The following is a 22801-nucleotide window of genomic DNA, read 5'->3' as shown; positions in this document are numbered from 1 at the left end:
TAAAATTCATGTTGATTTTTCTGAAGTAGTTTTTTTTGCCCAAAACCAAAAGGTAGTTAGGTAAGCACCTAAGGAAGAAAGGAATAGAAAGTTATGCTGATAGGGTTAGATGAAGTAGGGAGATGGATGGAGGGTCAATGTGGAGCATGAATGGCCTGGACCTGTGCTGTAAACTCTTAGATAACAGTAGGCCATTAACGTGACCTTCCGTTTACACCCATGTTTAATGTCATGACGTAACTGTCCTTATAACACAATTGACAAGAAGCAATGCCACAGAAGATCAGCGAGTTGACCTACTGTGACAATTCTCTTCCTCCAGGTACCATGCGCCAAGAGGGTGTTGGCGACCATGGGCTCCCATTGGATTGGTCCATGATTATTTGCTTGGCAAAATACTGCAGTGGTTATCGTTGCCTTCTGCAGAATGGCTAATCAGGAAACTCTCCTGCTCTTTACCGCTTGTCACCAGGTGTATTGGAAGGATTTACAGGCTGATAATCAACCTGTTTGGACAGGTTACAAACATGACCAGACTTGAACCCAGGGCTTCTGGCCCACAGGTAGAGACGCTATCAGTACACTGCAAGACCCCCTCAGCGTGACAATACTGAGGTTAAATTCTATGATGCTCTGTTTTTTTTTTTCTCTTCATTTTAAGGATAGGGACATTATGGTGGGCGAGGGAGAGTCCGGAACGAGGGGGCATAACCTTAAAGTTAGAGCTGGGCTGTTCACTAGCTAGAGCTAGACACTCAATGGGGAGTGGAAATCTGGGAATCTCCCCCAAAAAGCTGTGGAGGCTGGGTGGGGCGGTCAGTTAGAAACTTCAAAACTGTGATCGATAGATTTATGTTAGGCAAGAGAATTGGAATGAAGGTGGATGAATAGTTTTAAGTTACAGCAAAATACGGCCGATGCTGGAAATCTGAAATAAAAACAGAAAACGCTGGAAGTACTCAGCAGGTCTGACAGCATCTGTGGAGACGGAACCGGAGTTAATGTTTCAGTTCTGTGACTTCTAATCAGGACGCTTTTGCTGAAAGGTCACAGACCTGAAACTTAACACAGATCAGTCATAATCTCTATGAATGGTGGTGGAACAGGCTCTAGCCACTGTTAGGCTTGTATCCACTGGAATTTAGAAGAGTAAGAGGAGACTTAATTGAAACCTTTAAGATCCTGAGGGGTCTTTGACAGGGTGAATGCGGAGAGGATGTTTCCCCTCGTGGGAAAATCTAGACCTAGGGGGTTACTGTTTAAAAATAAGGGGTCGCCCATTTAAGACAGAGATGAGGAGAAATTTTTTTCTCTCAAAGGGTTTTTGGAACTCTCTTCCTCAAAAGGCGGTGGAAGCAGAGTCTTTGGATAGTTTTAAAGGCAGAGCTAGATAGATTCTTGATCAAAAAAGGGGGCGAATGGTTATCGGGGGTAGGCAGGAATGTGGGGTTGAGGTTAAATTCAGATCAGCCATGGTCTTATTGAATCACAGAGCAGGCTCGAGGGGCCGAATGGCCTACTCCTGCTCCTAATTCGTATGTTCGTATGAATGGTCTCCTCCTGTTCCTACGTTCCTAAAGCATTAGTTATTTGATTTTTGCTGAGTTGGGTCTGGAGTATCCCTTTAAGTGGAGTTGAGGCCAATAGCGGGTCAGCCATGACCTTATTGAATGGCAAAGCAGGCTCGAGGGGCTGAATGGTCTACTCCTGCTCCTATTTCTTATCTTAAACAAAAACAGAAATACCTGGAAAAACTCAGCAGGTCTGGCAGCATCGGCGGAGAAGAGCAAAGTTGACGTTTCGAGTCCTCATGACCCTTCAACAGAACTAAGTAGAAACTTAGTTCTGCTAAAGGGTCATGAGGACTCGAAACGTCAACTTTGCTCTTCTCCGCCGATGCTGCCAGACCTGCTGAGTTTTTCCAGGTTTTTTTGTTTTTGTTTTGGATTTCCAGCATCCGCAGTTTTTTTGCTTTTATCTTTTGTTTTTACCTATTTCTTATCTTGTTCTGTTTAAAACCATTATTGCTGTACAGCCAGAATCTGAGGTCAATTACAAGCTAATTGTCCTTTGGCAGGGCCCAGGTCAATCAATTAGAGGGCAGTTCCTGTCATTGGGAAGTTTCTTCATGGGTTAGCGAGTATTTTTAAATCCCTGAGTCTTTCCAAGGCCAGTAAAAACCAACAGAAATTGCCTGGCTTTCTGACATTTATTTATAAAGCACAATACAAAACCTTTGGAGTATACTGATGTTTAAAAGACATTTCTCGAAAGCTTTTTATATATATAGATAATAAGAATATAAACGGAATGTTCTGTCTGAAAAGGGAGATGAGGCAGATTTAGTGGTAGCTTTCATAAGGGAATTGGATAAATACTTGCAAAAGAAGAAATGTACAGGGTGGTGGGTAAAGAGCAGGGGAGTGAGGCCAATTAGTCATCCCTTTTGAACAGGCATGAAGGAATATAAGATTCCATGTTGCTTGATAAAATGTGTGAATATTGAATTTGCATAGCACTTCTTTTGATTTGCTGGTTGGGAGGAAGAATGCCATAGAGGGAGGTCAGGGTGACAATGAAAGCTTGTTCTTAATTTACTATGGTTTACTGTTTTAATGGAGGGCTTTCACTACTGCTATGAATTCTGGGTGGGCCCTGCCACCATAGCTACCCCACGCTTTCTCTGGCTCTTCAGTCGGGAGAAAACAGGAGTAACTCAGCCAGGTAGCATGTGGAGAGAGAAAATGGGCAACAGAGAAAATGCAACCCCTTGATGTACTGCACGCCATCACCTCACGGCCAAAAACAATTAGCCGCTTTTTGAAGCTGGAATCACTGTTGTGGCGATAAATGAGATGGCCAACCTTTTACACAGCAAGATCCCAAAACTGCAAATGAGGCGGGTAACCAATTAGTCAGGTGTTGCTTGAAGGAGGAGTATTGGCTTGGACAGTGACAGAACTCATTGCTCTCCTCTAGAGAATATCATGCAATTTGAACAAATGGTTTGGACTGGAGGAAATTCCTGAGCTTCCAAATTACTGCACGTAGACATGATAAAACAACCTCACCATTTTTGCTCATGAAGCTGAAGCCTTTAAAGGTGAAGAAGAAACAAAGAGGGGCGCTTTCATTCAAACTAATTTCATAGGAAAAAACGACATGAGTATGAACATGAGTCGGAAGCTCTTTTCTCTATACTGATTCCAGCAAGATCAGACTGGGGTTTCCTCTCTCCTTGGCCACTCCCATGATGTCACTCGTCTCGTTTTCAGCTTTTGGGATCTTACTGTGTAAAAGACTGGCCAAAGGTCGGTGGCCCTGGGAGCAGCAAGGCCTGGTTTTGGGATTAGGACTTCCAAATCTGATTGGACGTATTCCTGGAGATTTCATCACATCACCAACTGCCCCACCCCACACTCTCACCATTAGGTGCCACACATGGCAGCCTGCCAACCCACAGTCAACTGGAGAGCGAAACGACTCTCTATTACCAAATGGATGATTGTTGACTAACAAAGTCAAACAGCCCTCTCCCCCTGCCCTCGCTCCAAGACTTATATCACTTATAAACCGCTGTGTTCAAAGAAATGTAATGAAAACATACAATTTTTATGAATGCTTTTAAGATTTTCATAGAATGGTTACAGTGCAGACAGAGGCCATTCGGTCCATTGTATCAATGCTGGCTCTCTGCAGGATCAACTCAGCCATTCCCATTTGCCTCACTTTTTCCCCAAAGCCCTAAAACTCTTTTCATCTCAGTTAATTACCCAATTTCTATTTGAAAGCCATAACTGACTCTGCTTCTGCCACACTCCCAGGCAGTGTATTCCAGAGATAAAAACAAAAATCTGCGGATGCTGGAAATCCAAAACAAAAACAGAAATACCTGGAAAAACTCAGCAGGTCTGGCAGCATCGGCGGAGAAGAGCAAAGTTGACGTTTCGAGTCCTGGACTCGAAACGTCAACTTTGCTCTTCTCCGCCGATGCTGCCAGACCTGCTGAGTTTTTCCAGGTATTTCTGTTTTTGTAGTGTATTCCAGATCCTAACCACTCGCTGTGTAAAAAAGTTCTTCCACATGTCTCCATTGCTTCTTTTGCCAATCACCTTAAATTGGTGCCCTCCGGTTCTCGATCCTTCTGCCAAGTGGAACAGTTTCTTTCTGTCTACTCCGTCCAGAACCCTCATGATTTTGAACCCTTCTATCGCCTCTCAACCATCTCTTACCTAAGGTGAACAACCCCAGCTTCGTCAATCTGTCCTCGTAACTGAAGTCACTCATCCCTGGAACCATTCCCGTGAATCTTTTCTACATCCTCCCCAATGCCTTCACATTGCTGATAGAGTGTGGAGCCCAGAATCGGGCACAATACTCCAGTTGAGGCTGAACCAGTGTGTTATACAGGTTCACCATAACCTCCTTGCTTCTGATTCCCGTATGCATTATTAACTGTTTTCTCAACCTGCCCTATCACTTTCAACAATTTGGGCACATGTACCCCCAAGGTCCCAGAGGAGTCAGCGTTCCCTATTTAAGTAGAGTCTGTAAGGTTACAGCCCCTCTTCCATTACCTGAAGGAGCTGTTCTTCAGTTTTTGGTTGCACTTCAGCCCCATGCTTCTGAAATGGTCACCTGTTGCATAGTTGGGGGGTGGGTGCTGATGGGCAGACAGATCAGAGGACTTCCTTGCGGAGCCGCTTCTGGGCCTGGACAAGACGGTTAATAACAGATCCAAGCAATGGGCCCTCCAGGGATTTGTTCGGTCTGACTTCTTGCCTCTCTTCCGTGGTTACTCCATGCCAGGGTGTCCCTGGAGAGGGAGCACGTGGTGTCCACCAGTGCTCTTGAGACACTCCGCGACTGGTGGGCACCGCGGGGGCTGGAGTGCATTATTGACACTGGAAATCACATTTTAATTTAAGTGTTCTTTAAAGTTTTTGTTTTTGTTACAGTGGGTTAATAGTGCCCTTTTCACAGGGGGGCACTTAATTGGTTCACTGGTGCCAAAAGAGGTATACCCCCAGGTCTCGCTCTTCCTACAACCCTTCAGAACGGCATCCTTTTGTTTAATATTGCCTCTCCTCATTCTTGCTAACAAATTGTATCACATCGCACTTACCCGCATTAAATTCATCCCCCACATGCCTGTCGAGGCTTTCTGGAAGTTTATCACTGTCCTCCTCACAGTTTCAATACTTCTAAATTTTGTGCTGTCTGCAAATGTGAAATTGTGCACCCCTCCCCTTGCAGATCATTAACATAGATCAGGAAAGGCAGTGGTCCTAATACTGATGCCCGGAGAACCCACCTTCCTCCAGTCCAAAAAACACCACCACCCCCTGTTTCCTCTCAGTCGGCCAACTTTGTATTCATGCTGCCACTGTCCCTTTTATTTCATGGACTCCAACGTTGCTGACAAGAGAAAAGCTCAACCAAAGTGGTTAAACACGATTTGCCTTTAACAAATCGGTGCTGGCTTTCCTCAATTAATAGTCGTTTGGTATTACAGAGCTTGAGTATTGCTGACGGAAAGAGACATGTCAAAGCTTCTCGACTTGCACTCATCAGGTCACTTTGCAAGAATACCGATATAAGGGGAAAACAACAACTTATACTGGAGTATAAAGTTGGTCTTTTCCCCTAATTTTGGTATTCTTGCGAAGTGTCCTGATGAGTGCAAGTCGAGAAGCTTTGACATGTCTCTTTTTGTCAGCGATCCTTAAATAACCCACATTTATTCCGGGATTACTTGCTGTACGTGCCACAGGAGATTAATCTTCCAATCCTGTCGACTCCAGGCCAATCCTGGAGGGTTGGCAAGCCAACTTGGAATTTTCTTCAGAGTCAAGGGTATCCAAGAAGCCCCAGTACCAAAAAAGCTGAAACACGTCTTCCTGGCATAACCATGGCAACAAACCGCCCACCCAATTCGAAGGCCTGTAGGCTGCTCGGAAAATTGACATTTGCGAGGAAGCACCCCAATCAAACCTTGTTTTCTGTCCTGTTTTCTTCAATAAAACAAGACTTAGGAGAGTGATTGGAATGAAAAGCATTCCCCGAGGATTCCCCTTCCCCTTTAATTATTTCATGAAAAGGGCCTTTGTGGTTCTGAAACATCTGTCACACCAGCTGTTTGTTGGATCTAGAGAGGGTCTGGCATTGACTGCAGTAAACCAGGCCTTTATCTGCGTGCGGCTGATTATGTGTCACATCTTTGTGACATTGGCGGCATCAAAAAGAGTTGTAATTAACAGGGGAGGCTGAAGAGATTAATACACATCAGTCCGATATCAAATAAAAGCTGCAAAATCAAATCGGAGTCCCCAGTGATTTGAATTTAGTGTTGTTTTAGAAGCCAGCAGGCTGAGAGACAAGCTGTCTGCTGACATCACATGCAGTTATTAACTCTAGGCACTTTTTCCCTCCATTTTTCTTAATCGCAACATCTTATAGTACAGGAGGAGGAGGAGGCCATTCGGCCCATCGTGCCTGGGCCGACTCCATGGGGAGAATTTTCTCCCCGTCGGGGAGGGAGGGGCTGAGCAGGGGCGGGTGTGGGCGGGTGGGCGCGCAGCGATTGGCTGTGTGCTGCCGTTGGACGTAATTGGCCCGCCCAGCGTGACACGTGCCCGGAAGCGCTGAGCGCTCCCTGTGCGGGCTGTGGTGGTGGGGGGGGGGGGGGGGGGGGGGAGGAGGCTGAGTCAGGGCCTGCGCTGTTTCGCGCATGCGCGAGAAAGAGTGCAGAAATCTCCCTGGGGCGCAGAGCCGCCTCAGGGAGATCAGTTTGATTATCAAAAATTTAAATAAAGAGAAAATTTTTTTTTTTTCCCCACATGCGACAGTGTCGCTTGAACTGGGACATGTCAATGAACTTTAATAAAACATTTTTATTCAATTTATAAACACTTCATGAAACGTCATCCCGCCCGCGGATGAGGTGTCTTGAAAAATGCGAAGGCCGCCTGGGCTCTTCGCCTGCACCCCCCACCACCACCCCCCCGCCACCAACCTTAAGGTTGGACGGGCAGCTCCGTTAATTATTTAAATTACTTTTTAAATGGCCTTTGACAGTTCAGCGGGCATGTAGCCGACTCTGGGGGCGCGCCCGCCGAACTGAAGATCGGAATGACACGCAGTGACGTTGGGATGCACGCCCGACATCACCGTGCGTCATTTTACGCGTCGGCGAGCGGGACCATAAGACATAGGAACAGAAATTAGGCCATTCGGCCCATCGAGTCTGCTCTGCCATTCAATCATGGCTGATAAGTTTCTCAACCCCATTCTCCCGCCTTCTCCCCGTAACCTTTGATCCCCTTACCAATCAACAACCTATCTATCTTGGTCTTAAATACACACAATGACCTGGCCTCCACAGCCTTCTGTGGCAATGAATTCCATAGATTTACCACTCTCTGGCTAAAAAAGTTTCTCCTCATCTCTGTTCTAAAAGGTCTTCCCTTTACTCTGAGGCTGTGCCCTCGGGTCCTAGTCTCTCCTACTAATGGAAACATCTTCCCCACGTCCACTCTATCCAGGCCTTTCAGTATTCAGTAAGTTTCAATCAGATCCCCCCTCATCCTTCTAAACTCCATCGAGTATAGACCCAGAGTCCTCAAACGTTCCTCATATGTTAAGCCTTTCATTCCTGGGATCATTCTTGTGAACCTCCTCTGGACCCTCTCCAGGGCCAGCACATCCTTCCTGAGATATGGGGCCCAAAATTGCTCACAATATTTTAAATGTGGTCTGACCAGAGCCTTATAAAGCCTCAGCAGCACATCCCTGCTTTTATATTCTAGTCCTCTCAAAATAAATGCCAACATTGCATTTGCCTTCCTAACTACTGACTCAACCTGCAAGTTAACCTTAAGAGAATTCTGGACTAGGACTCCCAAGTCCCTTTGCACTCCAGATTTCTGAATTCTCTCCCCATTTAGAAAATAGTCTATGCCTCTATTCTTCCTACCAAAGTGCATGGCCTCACACTTCCCCACGTTGTATTCCATCTGCCACTTCTTTGCCCATTCTCCTAACCTGTCCAAATCCTTCTGCAGCCTCCCCGCCTCCTCAATACTACCTGTCCCTCCACCTATCTTTGTATCATCTGAAAACTTAGCCAGAATGCCCTCAGTTCTTTCATCCAGATCATTAATGTATAAAGCGAAAAGTTGTGGTCCCAACACTGACCCCTGCGGAACACCACTAGTCACTGGCCGCCATCCTGAGAAGGACCCCCTTATCCCCACTCTCTGCCTCCTGCCAGACAGCCAATCTTCTATCCATGCTAGTACCTTGCCTCTAACACCATGAGCTCTTATCTTACTGAACGGCACCTTGTCAAAAACCCGCCCCCACACGCTGACCCGGAGATTCTGGGCTATGAAAAAGCTATCCAATTAGTCTTACACCACTGCTGTTTTCAATTAACCTGCAAATGTTTCTTTTCAAGTGTATATAAAATTCCGTTTTGCGAGTTATGACTGAATCTGCTTTCACTGCCCTTTCAGGCAGTGCATTCCTGATCACAACAACTCACTGTCTAAAAATAATTCCCGCCTCTTGTTCTTTTGCCAATTATCTCAAATCTAATTACAGTGGAAACAGTTTCTCTTTAATTACTCTATTAAAACCCTTCATAATTTTGAACGTCTGTATTAAGATTCCCCTCACCCTTCACTGCTTGAAGGGAAACAATACCAGCTTTTCTGGTCTCTCCACATTACTGCAGTTCCTCATCCCTGGTATGATTCTCCCCTGCATTCTCTCCAAATTGGACACACTTCAGGAATGATGATCAACTTGGGCCCAGGAACCTAGGACCAGGAAGAGTCCATCTAATCCCTTGAGCCTGTTCCGCTATTCAATAAGATTCACGGCTGATCTGTGACCGAACTCCATACATATGCTTTTGCCCCATATCCCCTAACATCTTTGGACAACAAAAACCTATCAACCTCAGATTTAAATTTTGCAATTAATCTCGCATCAATTGCCATTTGCGGAAGAGAGTTCCAAACCCCCACCAGCGGCTGGACAAAGAAGTATTTCCTAATTCCAACCCTGAAAGGCCTGGCTTTAATTTTTACAATATGACCCCTAGTCCTAGATTCCCCAACCAGCGGAAATAGTTTGTCTCTATTTAAGTGATCTATTCCCCTTAATAGCTAGAAAACTTTGATCAAATCACCCCTTAACCTCCTAAATTCTGGGAATGAAACCCAATTTGTGTAACCTGTCCTCGTAATTTAACCTTTGTAGTCCAGGTATCGTTCTGGTAAACCTACGCTGGCCTTCCTACAAATACCATTCCTAAGGTGTGATGCTCAGAACTGTGCACAGTAACCCAGGAGTGATCTAACCAGGGCTTTGTACAGCTGAAGTATGACCTTTACCCCCCTTGTATTGTACTCTTCTGGATGTGAAGGCAGCTGTTCCAAGAACCTTTTTGATTATTTTCTGTACCTGTTCATGACATTTTAGTGAACTGTTCTGCCCAGTCTCTTCAAACCTCCGCTTCTTTTAGCTTTTCACCATTTAAATCAAATTAAACCATTTCATGAAGGTTCAAAATTCTTAACAAATGGAAAGGAGACTGAATGGATAGCAGTTACTCTCCGCCGTCTTACCCTGGTCAATTGTTAGCCGAGACAGTGATTGTCTTTTTTATTCATTCATGGGATGTGGGCATCGCTGGCTGGGCCAGCATTTATTGCTCATCCCTAGTTGCCCTTGAGAAGGTGGTGGTGAGCTGCCTTCTTGAACCGCTGCAGTCCCTGTGTGTAGGTACACCCACAGTGGTGTTAGGGAGAGAATTGCAGGATTTTGGTAGCCCACTCAGCCCATGGAGTTGTAGTATCACAACCCAACCCAATCCCATCTTCTATCTCATAATCCCCACGCAGGCAAGATTTAGGGGACAGTTACAATTAAAGCAAAAAACTGCAGATACTGGAAATCTGAAATAAAAACAGAAAATGCTGGAAAAACTCAGCAGGTCTGGCAGCATCTGTGGAGAGAGAAGCAGAGTTAACGTTTCAAGTCCAGATAACTCTTCTTTGGAGATGAAGAGAGGTAGAAATGTGATGGAATTTATAAGTGTACATATGTGATGTATAAAAACCATCACATTTCTACCTCTCTTCAGCTTTGAAGGAGAGTCATATGGACTCGAAATGTTAACACTGTCTCTCTCTCCGCAGATGCAGCCAGACCTGCTGAGATTTTATAGCACCTTCTGTTTTTAGTTTTCCTTTCCCTAAGGCCACCTGTAGTACTCCAGCTGAGGTTAGGTAGGTTGACATTGAGCAAAGGTCAGGAGTGAAGCCTTCCCAGTCTGGCTCTGTACTACCCTCAGCAGTACACGAACCCACTGTTCTCTGAGTAGCTTTTCTATTTAATTACCCTTCTCAGGCCATCATACTAACACAATTACATGTGATCACTTAAGAAAATCAGGAGAAGGCCATTCAGCCCCTTCAGCTTCTTCCACCAATCAATTAGATCATGGCTGATCTATATCCTAATTCTATTTACCCACATTGGTTTCATTACCCTTAATACCCTAACAATAAATTGATCTCCGTTTTGAAATTTTGACTTAGTCTCAACAGGTTTTGGAAGAGAAGGTTCCAGATTTACACTACCCTTAGTGCAGGAATGCTTCCTGACATCATCCCTGAATGGCCTGGCTCTCATTTGAAGGTTATTGACACCTTATTCTGGACTTCACCACCAGATGAAATACTTTCTCTCAATCCACTGCATCAAACCCTTTAATCACACAAGGGACCACAAAGCTGATCTATGCAACCTGTTCTAGTAACGGAAGCATTTCAGTCCTGTTATAACAGGCTTGGGCTCTTTCCTGAGAAGGCTAAAGGAGCTAAAAAAGAGATTTTTAAGGTAGTGAAAGGGTTCGATAAGATATACCTAGAGGAGGTGTTTCCACTCGGAGGGAGGCCAGAATTAGGAGCCATAAATATGATAGTCAGGAATAAATCCAACAGAGAGTTCAGGAGAAAAGTCTTTACCCAGAGAGTGTTGAGAGTGTGCAGCTCACTGTAACTAGTGGTTGAGGTGAGTAGTATGGATACATTCAAGGGGAAGCTAGATCAACACACGAGGGAGAAAGGAATAGAAGGTATGCTGATAAGGTGAGATGAAGAAGGGTGGAAAGAGGTTTTCACAGAAGATAAACTCTGACCTGATTCTGTGCTGTAAATACGATATTAATTCTATGTAATCAAATGGATGATCCTTACCTCTCACAACCAGCTTTGCAGATGCAGAGGTGCTGTCCACTACAGTCTGGGCAGTGCATGTGTATATTCCAGAGTGTTTCAGCTGCACATTGGTTATCTTCAGGTCTCCAATGGTTTCCCGCTGCAAGTAGAGTGATGGAAGCACTTTGGTGTGAATAGGGCAGTGGTACAAGTGGCTGTACTGTGACCCATGGATAGATTGGCACTAGCTGTCCCCAGGTCACCCAAATGGGAGGCAACAAGTAGCAACTCTCACAAACACAGAACTCCTGACAACCCATCACTATGCCCCTTCCCATTCTAAGTGGCATCACCTGATGCCATCTGGCTCTGCTTCACTGTTACGCTTACCAAATCAACAAACTGATTGAACGCCTTTGACTGCAAGTAGCAGCGACAGCATTGTCTTTGCAACGAGCTCAGGGCTCATTCCATGACTGGCTATTTGCTTCCCCTCGAGCTGATGCCTTAGCTCGAACCCCCCGCGCCCCCAAGGTGCAGAATCAGGTGGGGAAGAGCTGACCCAAATTCCTCATCCTTTCGCTGCGTCTCATTTAGTGAATGTTGTGAATCAGAGTCAATGCTCTCCTGGCTGACCTCCCACCGTCCATCTTCCATAAACCTCAGCTCATCCAATACTCTGTTGCTCGTGTGCTAACTTGCATCAAGCCCTGTACACCCGTCACCCCCTGTGCTTACTGACCTTGATTGGCTCCCGACCTGGCAATGTCTCGGTTTTAAAATTCTCATGTATATGTGTGTATGTATTTTTATATATAATGTATACTATGTATACGTAATACACACACATATATATATATGTGTGTGTGTGTGTGGATGTGTGAATGTGTGTTTGTATCTCTACACACAGACAGACATATATATGGATTATATATATACATACATATATATATCTATATGTCACTCAGTGTGCTGTGACACCTGGGTAAGCTTGGAGCAAAATCTCACTCTTCACTGTACTGGGTTGGAAGGCTAATGACATGGACAAAAGTGCAGAAGGCTGGCGAAAGTAAGGATGGTGCAGGGAAAATCAGATCTTATTGCGAGGGGGCCAAAAGCTAGAGCACAGGAAATAGAAGGAGAAGGGGTGGAATAGAGCTCAGACATGACTAGCGCTGTGATACTGTGAAAATCTTTGAAAATCTACCTTAACAAGGTTCAGTATTTGTTTATATTTAAATTATTAATTTAATTTAAATTATGCTTTGCTGAATAAATGATTAAACAGACAGTGTTCTAAATATTTTAATTGTTGATTTATTGTGCACTGTGTACATTAATGATGTTCTTGCGATATTTATGTTTGCAAAGCCAGTTATTTACTGTGGAACAGTATTTTTGCTTAAAGAATTCAGAGTCGCTGTATATGTCTCTCATATCCAGGACAAACTGATCAAAGCACGTCTTACAACAGCTTGGATTTATATAGCGCTCTTGGCAGAGTAAAACATCCCAAAATGCTTCGCAGGAACACTATCAAATAAAATTTGGCACTGAGTCGCCTATTAGGAGAGGTGATCAAAAGCTCAGTCAAAGAGGCAGTTTTTAAAGAGTGTCTTAGAGGAGAAAAGAGAGGTGGAGATGGAAAGTATTATGGAGGGAATTCCAGAGCTGAGAGCCTTGGCAGCAGAAGGCATGGCCGCCAGTGGTGGAGCGATTAAAATCAGGAGCTGACACAATTGGAGGAAGGCAGAGATCTTGCGGGGTTGCAGAGCTAGAGGGGGTTATACAAATAAGGATGGGTGAGGCCATGGAGGGATTTAAAAACAAGAATCAGGATGAGTATCAGGTTGGGACTCCCTCGTCCATTTGCTCCAACACTGGAACAAGAGCCTTGAATTGCCCCGGTCCTCTCTGAATCACACTCGTTAAACCTCTCCAACTCTTGCCCTTCACAAAAATCTCCTGTTTGATGAAGTTTTCAGTTACTGCTCCTGATCTTTCCTTTTCTGGTTCTCCATTTATTTCTTTATGCCTATTTGTGAAGTACCTTGTGAAACATCGGCACTTAGTAAAGGAATGTCCAAGCCTCCCATTTTACAGGGGAAGATGCTTTTTTAATGAGAAGCGTAAAAAATGCTTGTTATTCTACATGAATCACAAAAAAAAGGCACAACTAACGACGGGCTAATCAAAGTACTTTCAGAAACCGGGGGCAGGATCTTTAGGTTGGCGAGCGGGATCGGGGCCCACTCTCCGACGTGTAAATTGACGCGGGATGATGTCGGGCGGAACTCCCGCCGTCTCCCCGCGTCATTTCCACTTTCAGGTCGGCGGGGGTGCAGTTGAGTCAGCTGTGCGCCCACCGACCTGTCAACGGCCTGTTGAGGCCATTCATAAAACAAATTAGGTCATTGACAGGTCAAAGCCCGCCCAACCTTAGGGCTGGCGGGCAGGCCGGGAGCCCCGGAGGGCTTCAGGAAAAGCACGAAACATCATCCACGGGTGGGATGAGGTTTCATGAGGGGTTCTTAAATATTTAATTAAGGTTTGAGTTAAAGTGATGGACATGTCCTCACTCATGTGACAGTGTCATATGAGGGGACGTGTCAGGGAAATTTCTTAAACATTTACCTTAAAAGTTTTAATTCTGAGCCGATCTCCCCGAGGCGGCACTTAGCCTCGGGGGGATCAGTGCGCTCTTTCGCGTGCGTGCTCAAAAGAGCGCACTCCCGGCTGAGGGAATCCCCCGCCTGCCTGCACAGGGAGTGTATAGCCTAATTGGCCTGCCCACTTAAAATGGCGGCATGCCCCCGATCAGCGGCGTGCCTGCTTGTGCCCGCTCCTGCTCCTCCCCCCCCACCAACGGGGGGGAAAATTCTACCCCGGGTGTCTAATTTCTTGTCGTATATTGTCGAATATGGAGGAAAATCAGACACCCTCCTTGTCCTAAGATGAGGCTCAGCTTCTTTGTTGCGTTACACTCACCATGGAAACACGTTGGTAGTACCCCCCCGTTATGTCAAAGTCTATAGGAGACTCGTTGACCACCCAGGTGAAGGTGAGGTCCATGGTCGGATCATGGCTTGCATGGCACTGCAGTATGATGTCTTCACCAAGGTTGATATCAGCATTGGATGGAGCTAGGGTAATTTTTGTGGCGTCTGCAAGAGAGTGGGAGAAACAGAGGCGTGAGTCAGTAAAGGAGGTTAAATAGAGATAGAGAGAAAAGACATCAGCAGAATGTGCTTAAACATCCAGAAAGAGAAATGAGGGGCTGGATTTTACGCTTCTGGGCAGGGTGAGGGAGACGGAAAGGAAACTGAGTGGTCCGCACGCTCCCGTGCCCACTGTCTCAGCTCATCCAATCAAGCGCCAGATGCCCAATTGGTGGCCGTCCGGCAGGGAGGTGGCTAATTATAGGCCCAAAGGCTTTGCGCCCAATCGGGGCTGTAGGCCGGGACATCATGAGGCAGAGGGGTAATGCTAACAAACAGAAGCCAGTCACAGCTAGAAATGTAAAGACCCCCCCCCGCTCTCAGAATCGGTCTCTACTTTTTTTTTGAAGGCTCAAAAAATACAAAAAAAAAGTCATTAAAAAATCATAAAGATGCTGTACATTCAACCATGGGCCTGGTGGAGAGACTTTTCCTCTGCTCTTGTTACAGCTGCTGTGAAACACTCCCACCGATGCCTGGGAAATGCAGCAGGCAATGAAAAATTGCAGGCGGTTTAGTTCAGAATGGTTGAATTCCGCCCCCGCTTGCCTTCCCTAATTTGGGAGACTGGCGTGGTGATGTCGTATTGCCGACACCGCCTCATCACGCCCTATATCACGTTCGTGCGGGGTGGGGAAGGGGGAGGCGGTGGTGGGGGGGTGCAGCCCACCTGATTTGAGGCTGTAAAATCCAGCCCGAGGTCTTCTTGGGGTGTAGCCTATTGACCGGGCGCGCTGTATACATCCCTGCTAAATACAGACCGTCCAGACTGACCTCTGACTGACACAGTGCCTGTGCTGTTTGCTTTCCCCTTGTAGTTCTCCGCAAAACAGGTGTATTTTCCTTCGTCCGTTCGGCTTATATTCTGAATCCTCAGGGCGCCGTCTGGGAATATGGTCATCCTGTGTGATCAAAACAAAGACGTGTTGGAAGTAGCAAAATCATGAACGAAGAACGCCCTCGGACCCGGTCAAATGTTTAACGCGTGGCTGAAGACCGAGGAGACCCCACGCAGAGGGTTTCCAGTTCTTCGCTGATTCCCTCCATCGTCCCTAACTCCTCGCTTACACAGAACTTCTCAGACTGTGTCCTCCCTCCTGTGCAAAACCCATAACGCCCGCCAACCCCAACAACATGCGCTGGGTTCCTGTGCCCCCGTGAAGTGACTTCAAGGTCAGTGCTCATCTTCAAAGCCCTCCATAACCTTTGTGCCCTCTCATCAGAGGGAAGTTCTCCAGTCATAGATCCCAGCCCAGAAACCACCCCACCCCAACTCCTGCAACAACAGATTACCACTTGCTCTTTGCTACCTCCGCTCCACCACTGGAGGCTGATCGCTTTCTGTCTGTAATGTTCCCTCGAAAAAGCCAGTTCACCTTGTTGCCTCACCCTACCTTGAAAAGGTTCTTTAAGAAATACCTTCGATTGTCCCTGTCCTTGAATGTGTTCCTTCCCTTTTCTTGCCTGGTGTGCACACTTTGAGAATAGGAACGTCAGGAGTGGAATTTTACGGCTCTGTTGCAGAAGGGTTTGGGGCCGTTAAATGCGGTGAGCCGTTCAAAAGCCCACTGAATTCGGCGGGACCGTAAAATGTGCCGACGTAAAATTCCGCCCCAGGTCTCTGATAGATCTATCCTCTCAGGCCCAGGTACTCCATGGTATAGTAGTGGTTATGTTACTGGACTAATAATAATCCAGAAGCCTGGACGATAGATCTGGAGACATGAGTTCAAACCCCATTGCAATTGGAGAATCTAAATTCAGCTAATTAAGTAAATGAGCAATTAAAAGCTAGTGTCAGTCATGGTGGCCATGAAGCTATCAGATTGTCATAAAAATCCATCTGGTTCATTAATGTTCGTTGGGAAAAGGAACCTGCTGTCCTTACCCAGTCTGGCCCACGTGTGACTTCAGATCCACAGCAATATGATGCCTTTTAATTGCCCTCTGCAATGGTTTAGCAAGCCATTCAAACTATAAAACCGCTACGAGAAGCTCTCATCCACATGCACTGCAACGGTTTAAGAAGGCAGCTCACCACCATCTTCTCAAGGGCAATTAGGGATGGGCAATAAATGCTGGCCCGGCCAGAGATGGCCCATCCTGCGAATGAATAAATATATAAGTTCCATTCCACTGTCTTTTCCCCATCTCTTTCAATCTTTTTTGTTTCTCAAAATATTTTCCTTTATTTCTGATAGAGCATTTGCCAATAACAGCCTGAATAACAAGTGTTCCCCAAATACAATCGTCCAACACAGAGAGAGGCTATTTAGTCCATCGTAACTCTGCCAGCCCTTTGAAACCACTCCCGTCGTTTGTCCTCCACAACTTTGCAAATTTTTCGTTTTCATGTATATATCCACTCCACTTTTGAAAGTTGCTATTGAATCTGCTTCCAGTGCCCTTTCATGGCCATGAATTCCAGATCATTAACAACTGGATGCACAGAAAAAAATTCTAGAAAGGAAAAGAATTGCAGAACAATGGGGAAAGAGCAGGAGGGCTAAGTTCAAAGGACTTGTTCAAAGGACCAGCAGAGACATGGTGATCCAAATAGCCTCCTTCTCTTCTGTATTTTTTTCCATTCATTCACAGGATGGATAGACCAGCATTTATTGCCCATTCCTAATTGCCCTTGAGAAGGTGGTGGTGCGTCGTCTTCTTGAACCGCTGCAGCCCATGTGGTGTAGATGCACGCACTGTTAGGAAGGGAGTTCCAGGATTTTGACCCAGCGACAGTGAAGGAACGGCGATATATTTCCAAGTCAGGGTGGTGTGTGGCTTGGAGGGGAACTTCCAGGTGGTGATGTTCCCACCTATCTGCTGCCCTTGTCCTTGTGGATGGTAGAGGTCACGGGTTTGGAATGTGCTGTTGAAAGAACCTAGGTGAGTTGCTACATTGCATTTTGTAGAAGGTACAGACTATTGCCACTCCATCGATGGTGGAGGGATTGAATATTTAAGGTGGTGGAGGGGGTGCCAATTAACTGGGCTGCTTTGTCCTGGACGGTGTCAACCTTCTCGATTGTTGTTGGAGCCTTACTCATCCAGGTAAGTGAAGAGTATTCCATCACACTCCTGACTTGTGCCTTGTAGATGGTGGACAGGCTTTGGGGAGTCAGGAGGTGAGTTACTTGTTGCGAAATTCCCAGCCTCTGACCTGCTCTTGAAGCCCCAGCTCTTTTTGAGGTTGGCCCAGTTCCATTCAATGATTTCTATGAACTGCATCTGCTTCAGTTTTTCCCACTTGCTAAATCTGTTTATGTCTCTTTTGTAACTTACTGCTTCCAGCTCCACTCCTTATTGTGCCTCCTAACTTTGTATCTTCTGCAAACCTGGATAAAAAACCTATTTCTTCACTCGGATTATTGATATACGCGGTGAGGAGCTGAGGGAGCTGAGGCTTTACAGGTTCAGACGTGACATCAGTTGTCACATTCTACCATTCAGAGACCATTTCCTATATCTTTATGCCTCCCAACCGATTGCCAGCACGAGTATAAAGGAAAATTTCTTCCAATTCCACTCTTCCTAACTCTGATGATATCCTGTCTCGGCCCGTCAATTCAACCTCCCAATGATAAAGCTGCATAACTCCAGGGACATTGGCGCATGTCTCGTCGATGAGGCGATTATAGTGACTGACCTTGTGTTGTTGGAAAGAATCTCCGTCCCTTTAGTCCAGAAGATGCTTGGTTTGGGTGCTGCTCGGGGCCTGCACTCGATCAGGACCTCCCCTCCCCGGGCTGCTGGGATTAGCCGCTTCACCGGCTTTAACTGAAAATCCGGAGCAAAAGCTGAGAATGAAAGACCAGAAATCACTGGAATGAATGATTCAAAACAGACTAGAGCCAGCAGCAGTGATGGACACTCACTCTCACACTCTGCTGGACACTCACTCTCACATCCCCTGGACACTCACTCTCACACTCTGCTGGACACTCACTCTCACACTCCGCTGGACACTCACTCTCACATTCTGATGGACACTCACTCTCACACTCCGCTGGACACTCACTCTCACACTCTGCTGGACACTCACTCTCACATCCCCTGGACACTCACTCCTGCACTCTGCTGGACACTCACTCTTGCACTCTGCTGGACACTCACTCCCGCACTCTACTGGACAATCACTCTCACATCCCCTGGACACTCACTCCTGCACTCTGCTGGACACTCACTCCCGCACTCTACTGGACACTCACTCCTGCCCTCTGCTGGACACTCACTCCTGCACTCTGCTGGACACTCACTCTCACACTCTGCTGGACACTCACTCCCACACTCCGCTGGACACTCACTCCTGCACTCTGCTGGACACTCACTCTCACACTCTGCTGGACACTCACTCCCACACTCCACTGGACACTCACTCCTGCACTCTGCTGGACACTCACTCTCACACTCTGCTGGACAATCACTCTCACACTCTGCTGGACATTCACTCTCACACTCCACTGGACACTCACTCCTGCACTCCACTGGACACTCACTCCCGCACTCCACTGGACACTCACTCCCACACTCCACTGGACACTCACTCCCACACTCCACTGGGCACTCACTCCCACACTCCACTGGACACTCACTCCCACACTCTGCTGGACACTCACTCCCGCACTCCACTGGACACTCACTCCCACACTCCACTGGACACTCACTCCCACTCTCCACTGGACACTCACTCCCACACTCCACTGGACACTCACTCCCACTCTCCACTGGACACTCACTCCCACACTCCGCTGGACACTCACTCCCACACTCCACTGGACACTCACTCCCACACTCCACTGGACACTCACTCTCGCACTCTGCTGGACACTCACTCCCACACTCTGAACACACACTCCCACATTCTGGACACTCACACCCACACACTGCTCGACAATCACACTCACTCTGGACACTCACTCTCACACTCTGCTGGACACTTCACTCCTGCATATGGCTCTGCAATGTAGCACCTTCCTTCTGTTTTGTTAGCAGCCACAGACCTGCTACTGGAGAGAATCCCTTTAGCTGTTTACCGGCACTGCTACATTTGGAGGAAGGGAGCAGTTTCTGAGCCAATGGTTCTAATGAGTAAATGGGTCGACACCAATGTCTGTAAAGAGAAGGTGTGTTTGAGGTTGCTTTGAGGCTAGAATTCTTCTGAATGATGTGTGCCCACTCTCTGCCCAATGAGCCTGTGTTGAATGTTGAGTTTTCAGTTAACATCAATGGGCATTAGACAGAGGTTCTTATCTGCATCAATATCCAACCAACCTTGAACCTTCAACTCCGCGTTGGCATAAATGGTTCCATGTTTGTTCTCCGCAACGCACTGGTACATTCCGGAATCATCCTTAACTAGTCTTGAAATTTTCAGCGCGCAATTGCTGACTTCAATGCGGCTCTGAAAGAGTCAAAGTTAATGTTTGGGAGAGAAGAGGTTAACAGAAATGGAAAAGAGTTTGATTCTGAAGTAGCCTTCCTCCCTCCACCTCAATGAGACCAATGGAAGTGGCCTTAAATAGCCTTGGACTAGGAAGTCGAGAACTCGGCCAAGTTCCCCAGTTCTGATGGTCATCTGGGTAAGTCCTATTGGAAAGGCCAGAGGGTAGAAGCTGTATGCGTCGTGCTTGGGTGTGAAATGGGTGCAGAACACACCAATATGGCAGTGGGATGGCCCACACCCAATCTGTGTAGGTACCACAGCCAAATTCAATGGCATGCCTAAAACCAGCATTAGTATGAGGCCCCCTGAATATATAAATTATTACACATTATTTAAAAATACTCATCAAGTAATCTATGGAACATAACAACGTACAAGACAGGAAGAGATAATTGTTCAATTATCCGATATTGTTCTGTCCAAAAGTTTGAAAACACTATACTCTGTTGTGTCTCCTAGTCTCCTTAATCCCTTAGAATCATACAGCACATAAGGAGGCCACATTTCCCATCCTTTGAAAGGGTTATCCAGTTATCCCACTCCTCCTCCACCACCCTCTCTCCACCCATCAGCATTCCTCCTCCATAGCCCTGCAAATGTTTTCCACTGACGCTTGCTGAGAAGTGTGATGGATGGTCATTGGGGGAGATTGGACTCTACTGTGATGCCTACACTGGTCAAATAGCAGGCCAACCATTATGATAGAGGCTCAGGCACAAAGAAAGGCCACCTGTTGTGAACAGCTGCTGAGTGTCCAGCCCTTAGACTTGTGCCGATTGTTGAAGCCAACTTCCCTGGAAAATCGGGTGATGAGATTCAAGGTGCCCAGCTAATCCTGTTGGCAACAGCAAAAGTCGGGTGGGGGGTGGTGGGAGGCACGATACAAGCCGTGTGCCAAACCGAATTAAGCCTTGACTCTGTGTTGATTATTTAGCTGCCCCATAACGCGGCTGCAGTGCTTCAGCAGTGCTCCTGACTTCTTGAGAACTGTCAGTGGGGAAAGGCTGCCATTCCTCCCCATCGCACCGGCACTGACATCTCCCCCGCACAGCCATTGGTCCATGTCCGGGACCCCTCCCTTCTCCCGCTCACCAGGAAAGTGCCCCGTCCACATAGGTTCGGCAAGATTCCATCACTCACTCCAGCTCCTTGATAATGTGTCCCAGGCACTCCTGCTGTAGACGCACTCAGAGAACCAGGAAAGTTACGGAATGGGTTGCCCTCCCATTATCAGGTGAGCTGTGCACCTCTGGCATCGGTGTCAGGGTTCCTGGGTTGCAATATCCGCCCTCCTAACTCATCACCTGACACCTGAAAGCCTCTCCACCATCCGCAAGGAACGAGTGAGAGGTATGGTGGAATGCAGCCTGGATGGGTGTGACTCTAGCTCCACTCAAAAAGCTCGGTGTTGTCCAGGGACAAAGCAGTCCGCTTGTTTGGCACTCCATCCACCACCTTAAATGTCCATTCCCTCCACCACCAGAACCCAGTGGCTGTGGTAGTGCATCGCCTACAAGATGCAGTAAGGCTCCTGCTTCAGCACCTCCCAAACCCATGGCCTCCAACACTGGAAGGTCAAGGGCAATCGGTGCATGGCAACGCCAAACCTCCAACCATATCGCCTTGCTGGGTCAGAACCCCAATTGCAGCACAATTGCACCGCAGGAGTATCTTCCCCATTATCAGCAGTTGCAGTTCTATAAGAATCCCCATCACCACCTTCTCAAGGGTAAGTATGGATGAGCAATAAATGCCAGCCCTGCCGATGATGCCCACACCCTGAGAATGGGCCTATTGAATAGATACCTCCTGGCGAGGAGAGAGGAGAATCGGAGGATGAAATATCTATACGCAATATGTCTACAAATCCAAGAGCCAATGAGATAAACAGGTCAAAGGCTTCACAGTTTTACTAGCCCATTTATGACCAGCTGTAACCACAGAGCATGGTCTCCCAACATGATATTTGATCACAAAGCAAAATGCGGTTTTTAATTTGGTCCACACCTTAGAATTTATCGGGAGGCCATTTCTCAGCCACCTGCATGTGGGCCGAGGCTTCCCAGCGGCTGCACATTTCCACCACAGGTTGGAGCCGACGTCAGCCTCTGTGTCACTGATAATCTGAAGCCATTCCGGGTGAGCTAGAGTAAAGAATGAGAAGAGAGTCAAAGTGTGAAGGGAAGAGGGGGGGCATAAAATTATGTAGAATTGTACAGCACAGTCACAGACCATTTGGCAAGGCCATGGGCATTTATACAACGGCATAACAGACTCGAGGGGGCTAAATGGCCTACTCCTGGGCCTGAGTTTTACCCTTGCTGGGTGCGTGCGATCAGCGGGCCCGGGAATGGCTGGGAAATGGCCCGCCGACCGTGATTGGCCCCTGACCGCCATTTCACGCTGGCCAATTAATGGCCAGCTAGCGTGACACTCGCGCTGAAATGCTCAGCACTGCCGGGGTGCGGGGGGGGGTGGGAAGAGGGCGGGTGATGATGTCACCGCGGGCGCGGGTGAGCGCTGCGAGGGAGCTCCCTGGAGGCAGAACAGCTGCTTCAGGGAGCTGCTGACCTTCAAATGATTAAATAAAGGTTTAAAAAGCTGAAAAACACATCCTTGCATCACCTGAAAATAAAGCTGATAAAAACGCTGTCCACCGATATTTATCCTTATTTTACTTCATAACGGAGATTCCATCCTGCCCTTGGATGAGGTTTGATGAGGAATGTAGAGCCCGCCTGGCTGACTCGCCCGTCCGCCAGCCGTAAGGTTGGACGGGCCACGAACAATCGGAGACAACTCACCGTTAATGGGTTTAATTAGCCTCGTAATTGTCGGCAGGCACGCTTCCGACTTCTGCGCGCGCCCGCCGAGTGAAACATTGCGCCAACGTGCGAAGACATCGG

At 47.0% G+C, this 22801-nt stretch overlaps 1 protein-coding gene across 1 annotated transcript in view; it reads right to left on the bottom strand.

Moving 5' to 3' along the window:
• Nucleotides 1-22801, bottom strand: part of cntn2 (contactin 2) — a 170931-nt gene that overhangs the window by 27053 nt on the left and 121077 nt on the right. The window contains exons 9-14 of the mRNA XM_078546404.1: nt 21903-22039; nt 19724-19853; nt 18099-18249; nt 15224-15351; nt 14220-14395; nt 11271-11391 (exon numbers count right to left, since the gene is read on the bottom strand). Of these exons, the coding sequence (XP_078402530.1) occupies nt 11271-11391; nt 14220-14395; nt 15224-15351; nt 18099-18249; nt 19724-19853; nt 21903-22039 (843 nt within the window). The remainder of the gene's footprint in view (nt 1-11270; nt 11392-14219; nt 14396-15223; nt 15352-18098; nt 18250-19723; nt 19854-21902; nt 22040-22801) is intronic.

The sequence above is a fragment of the Cetorhinus maximus genome, chromosome 8 (genome assembly GCF_964194155.1).
Source record: "Cetorhinus maximus chromosome 8, sCetMax3.hap1.1, whole genome shotgun sequence".
In the NCBI taxonomy this organism is placed as follows: Eukaryota; Metazoa; Chordata; class Chondrichthyes; order Lamniformes; family Cetorhinidae; genus Cetorhinus; species Cetorhinus maximus.
This window is presented reverse-complemented; position numbering and strand designations above follow the sequence as displayed.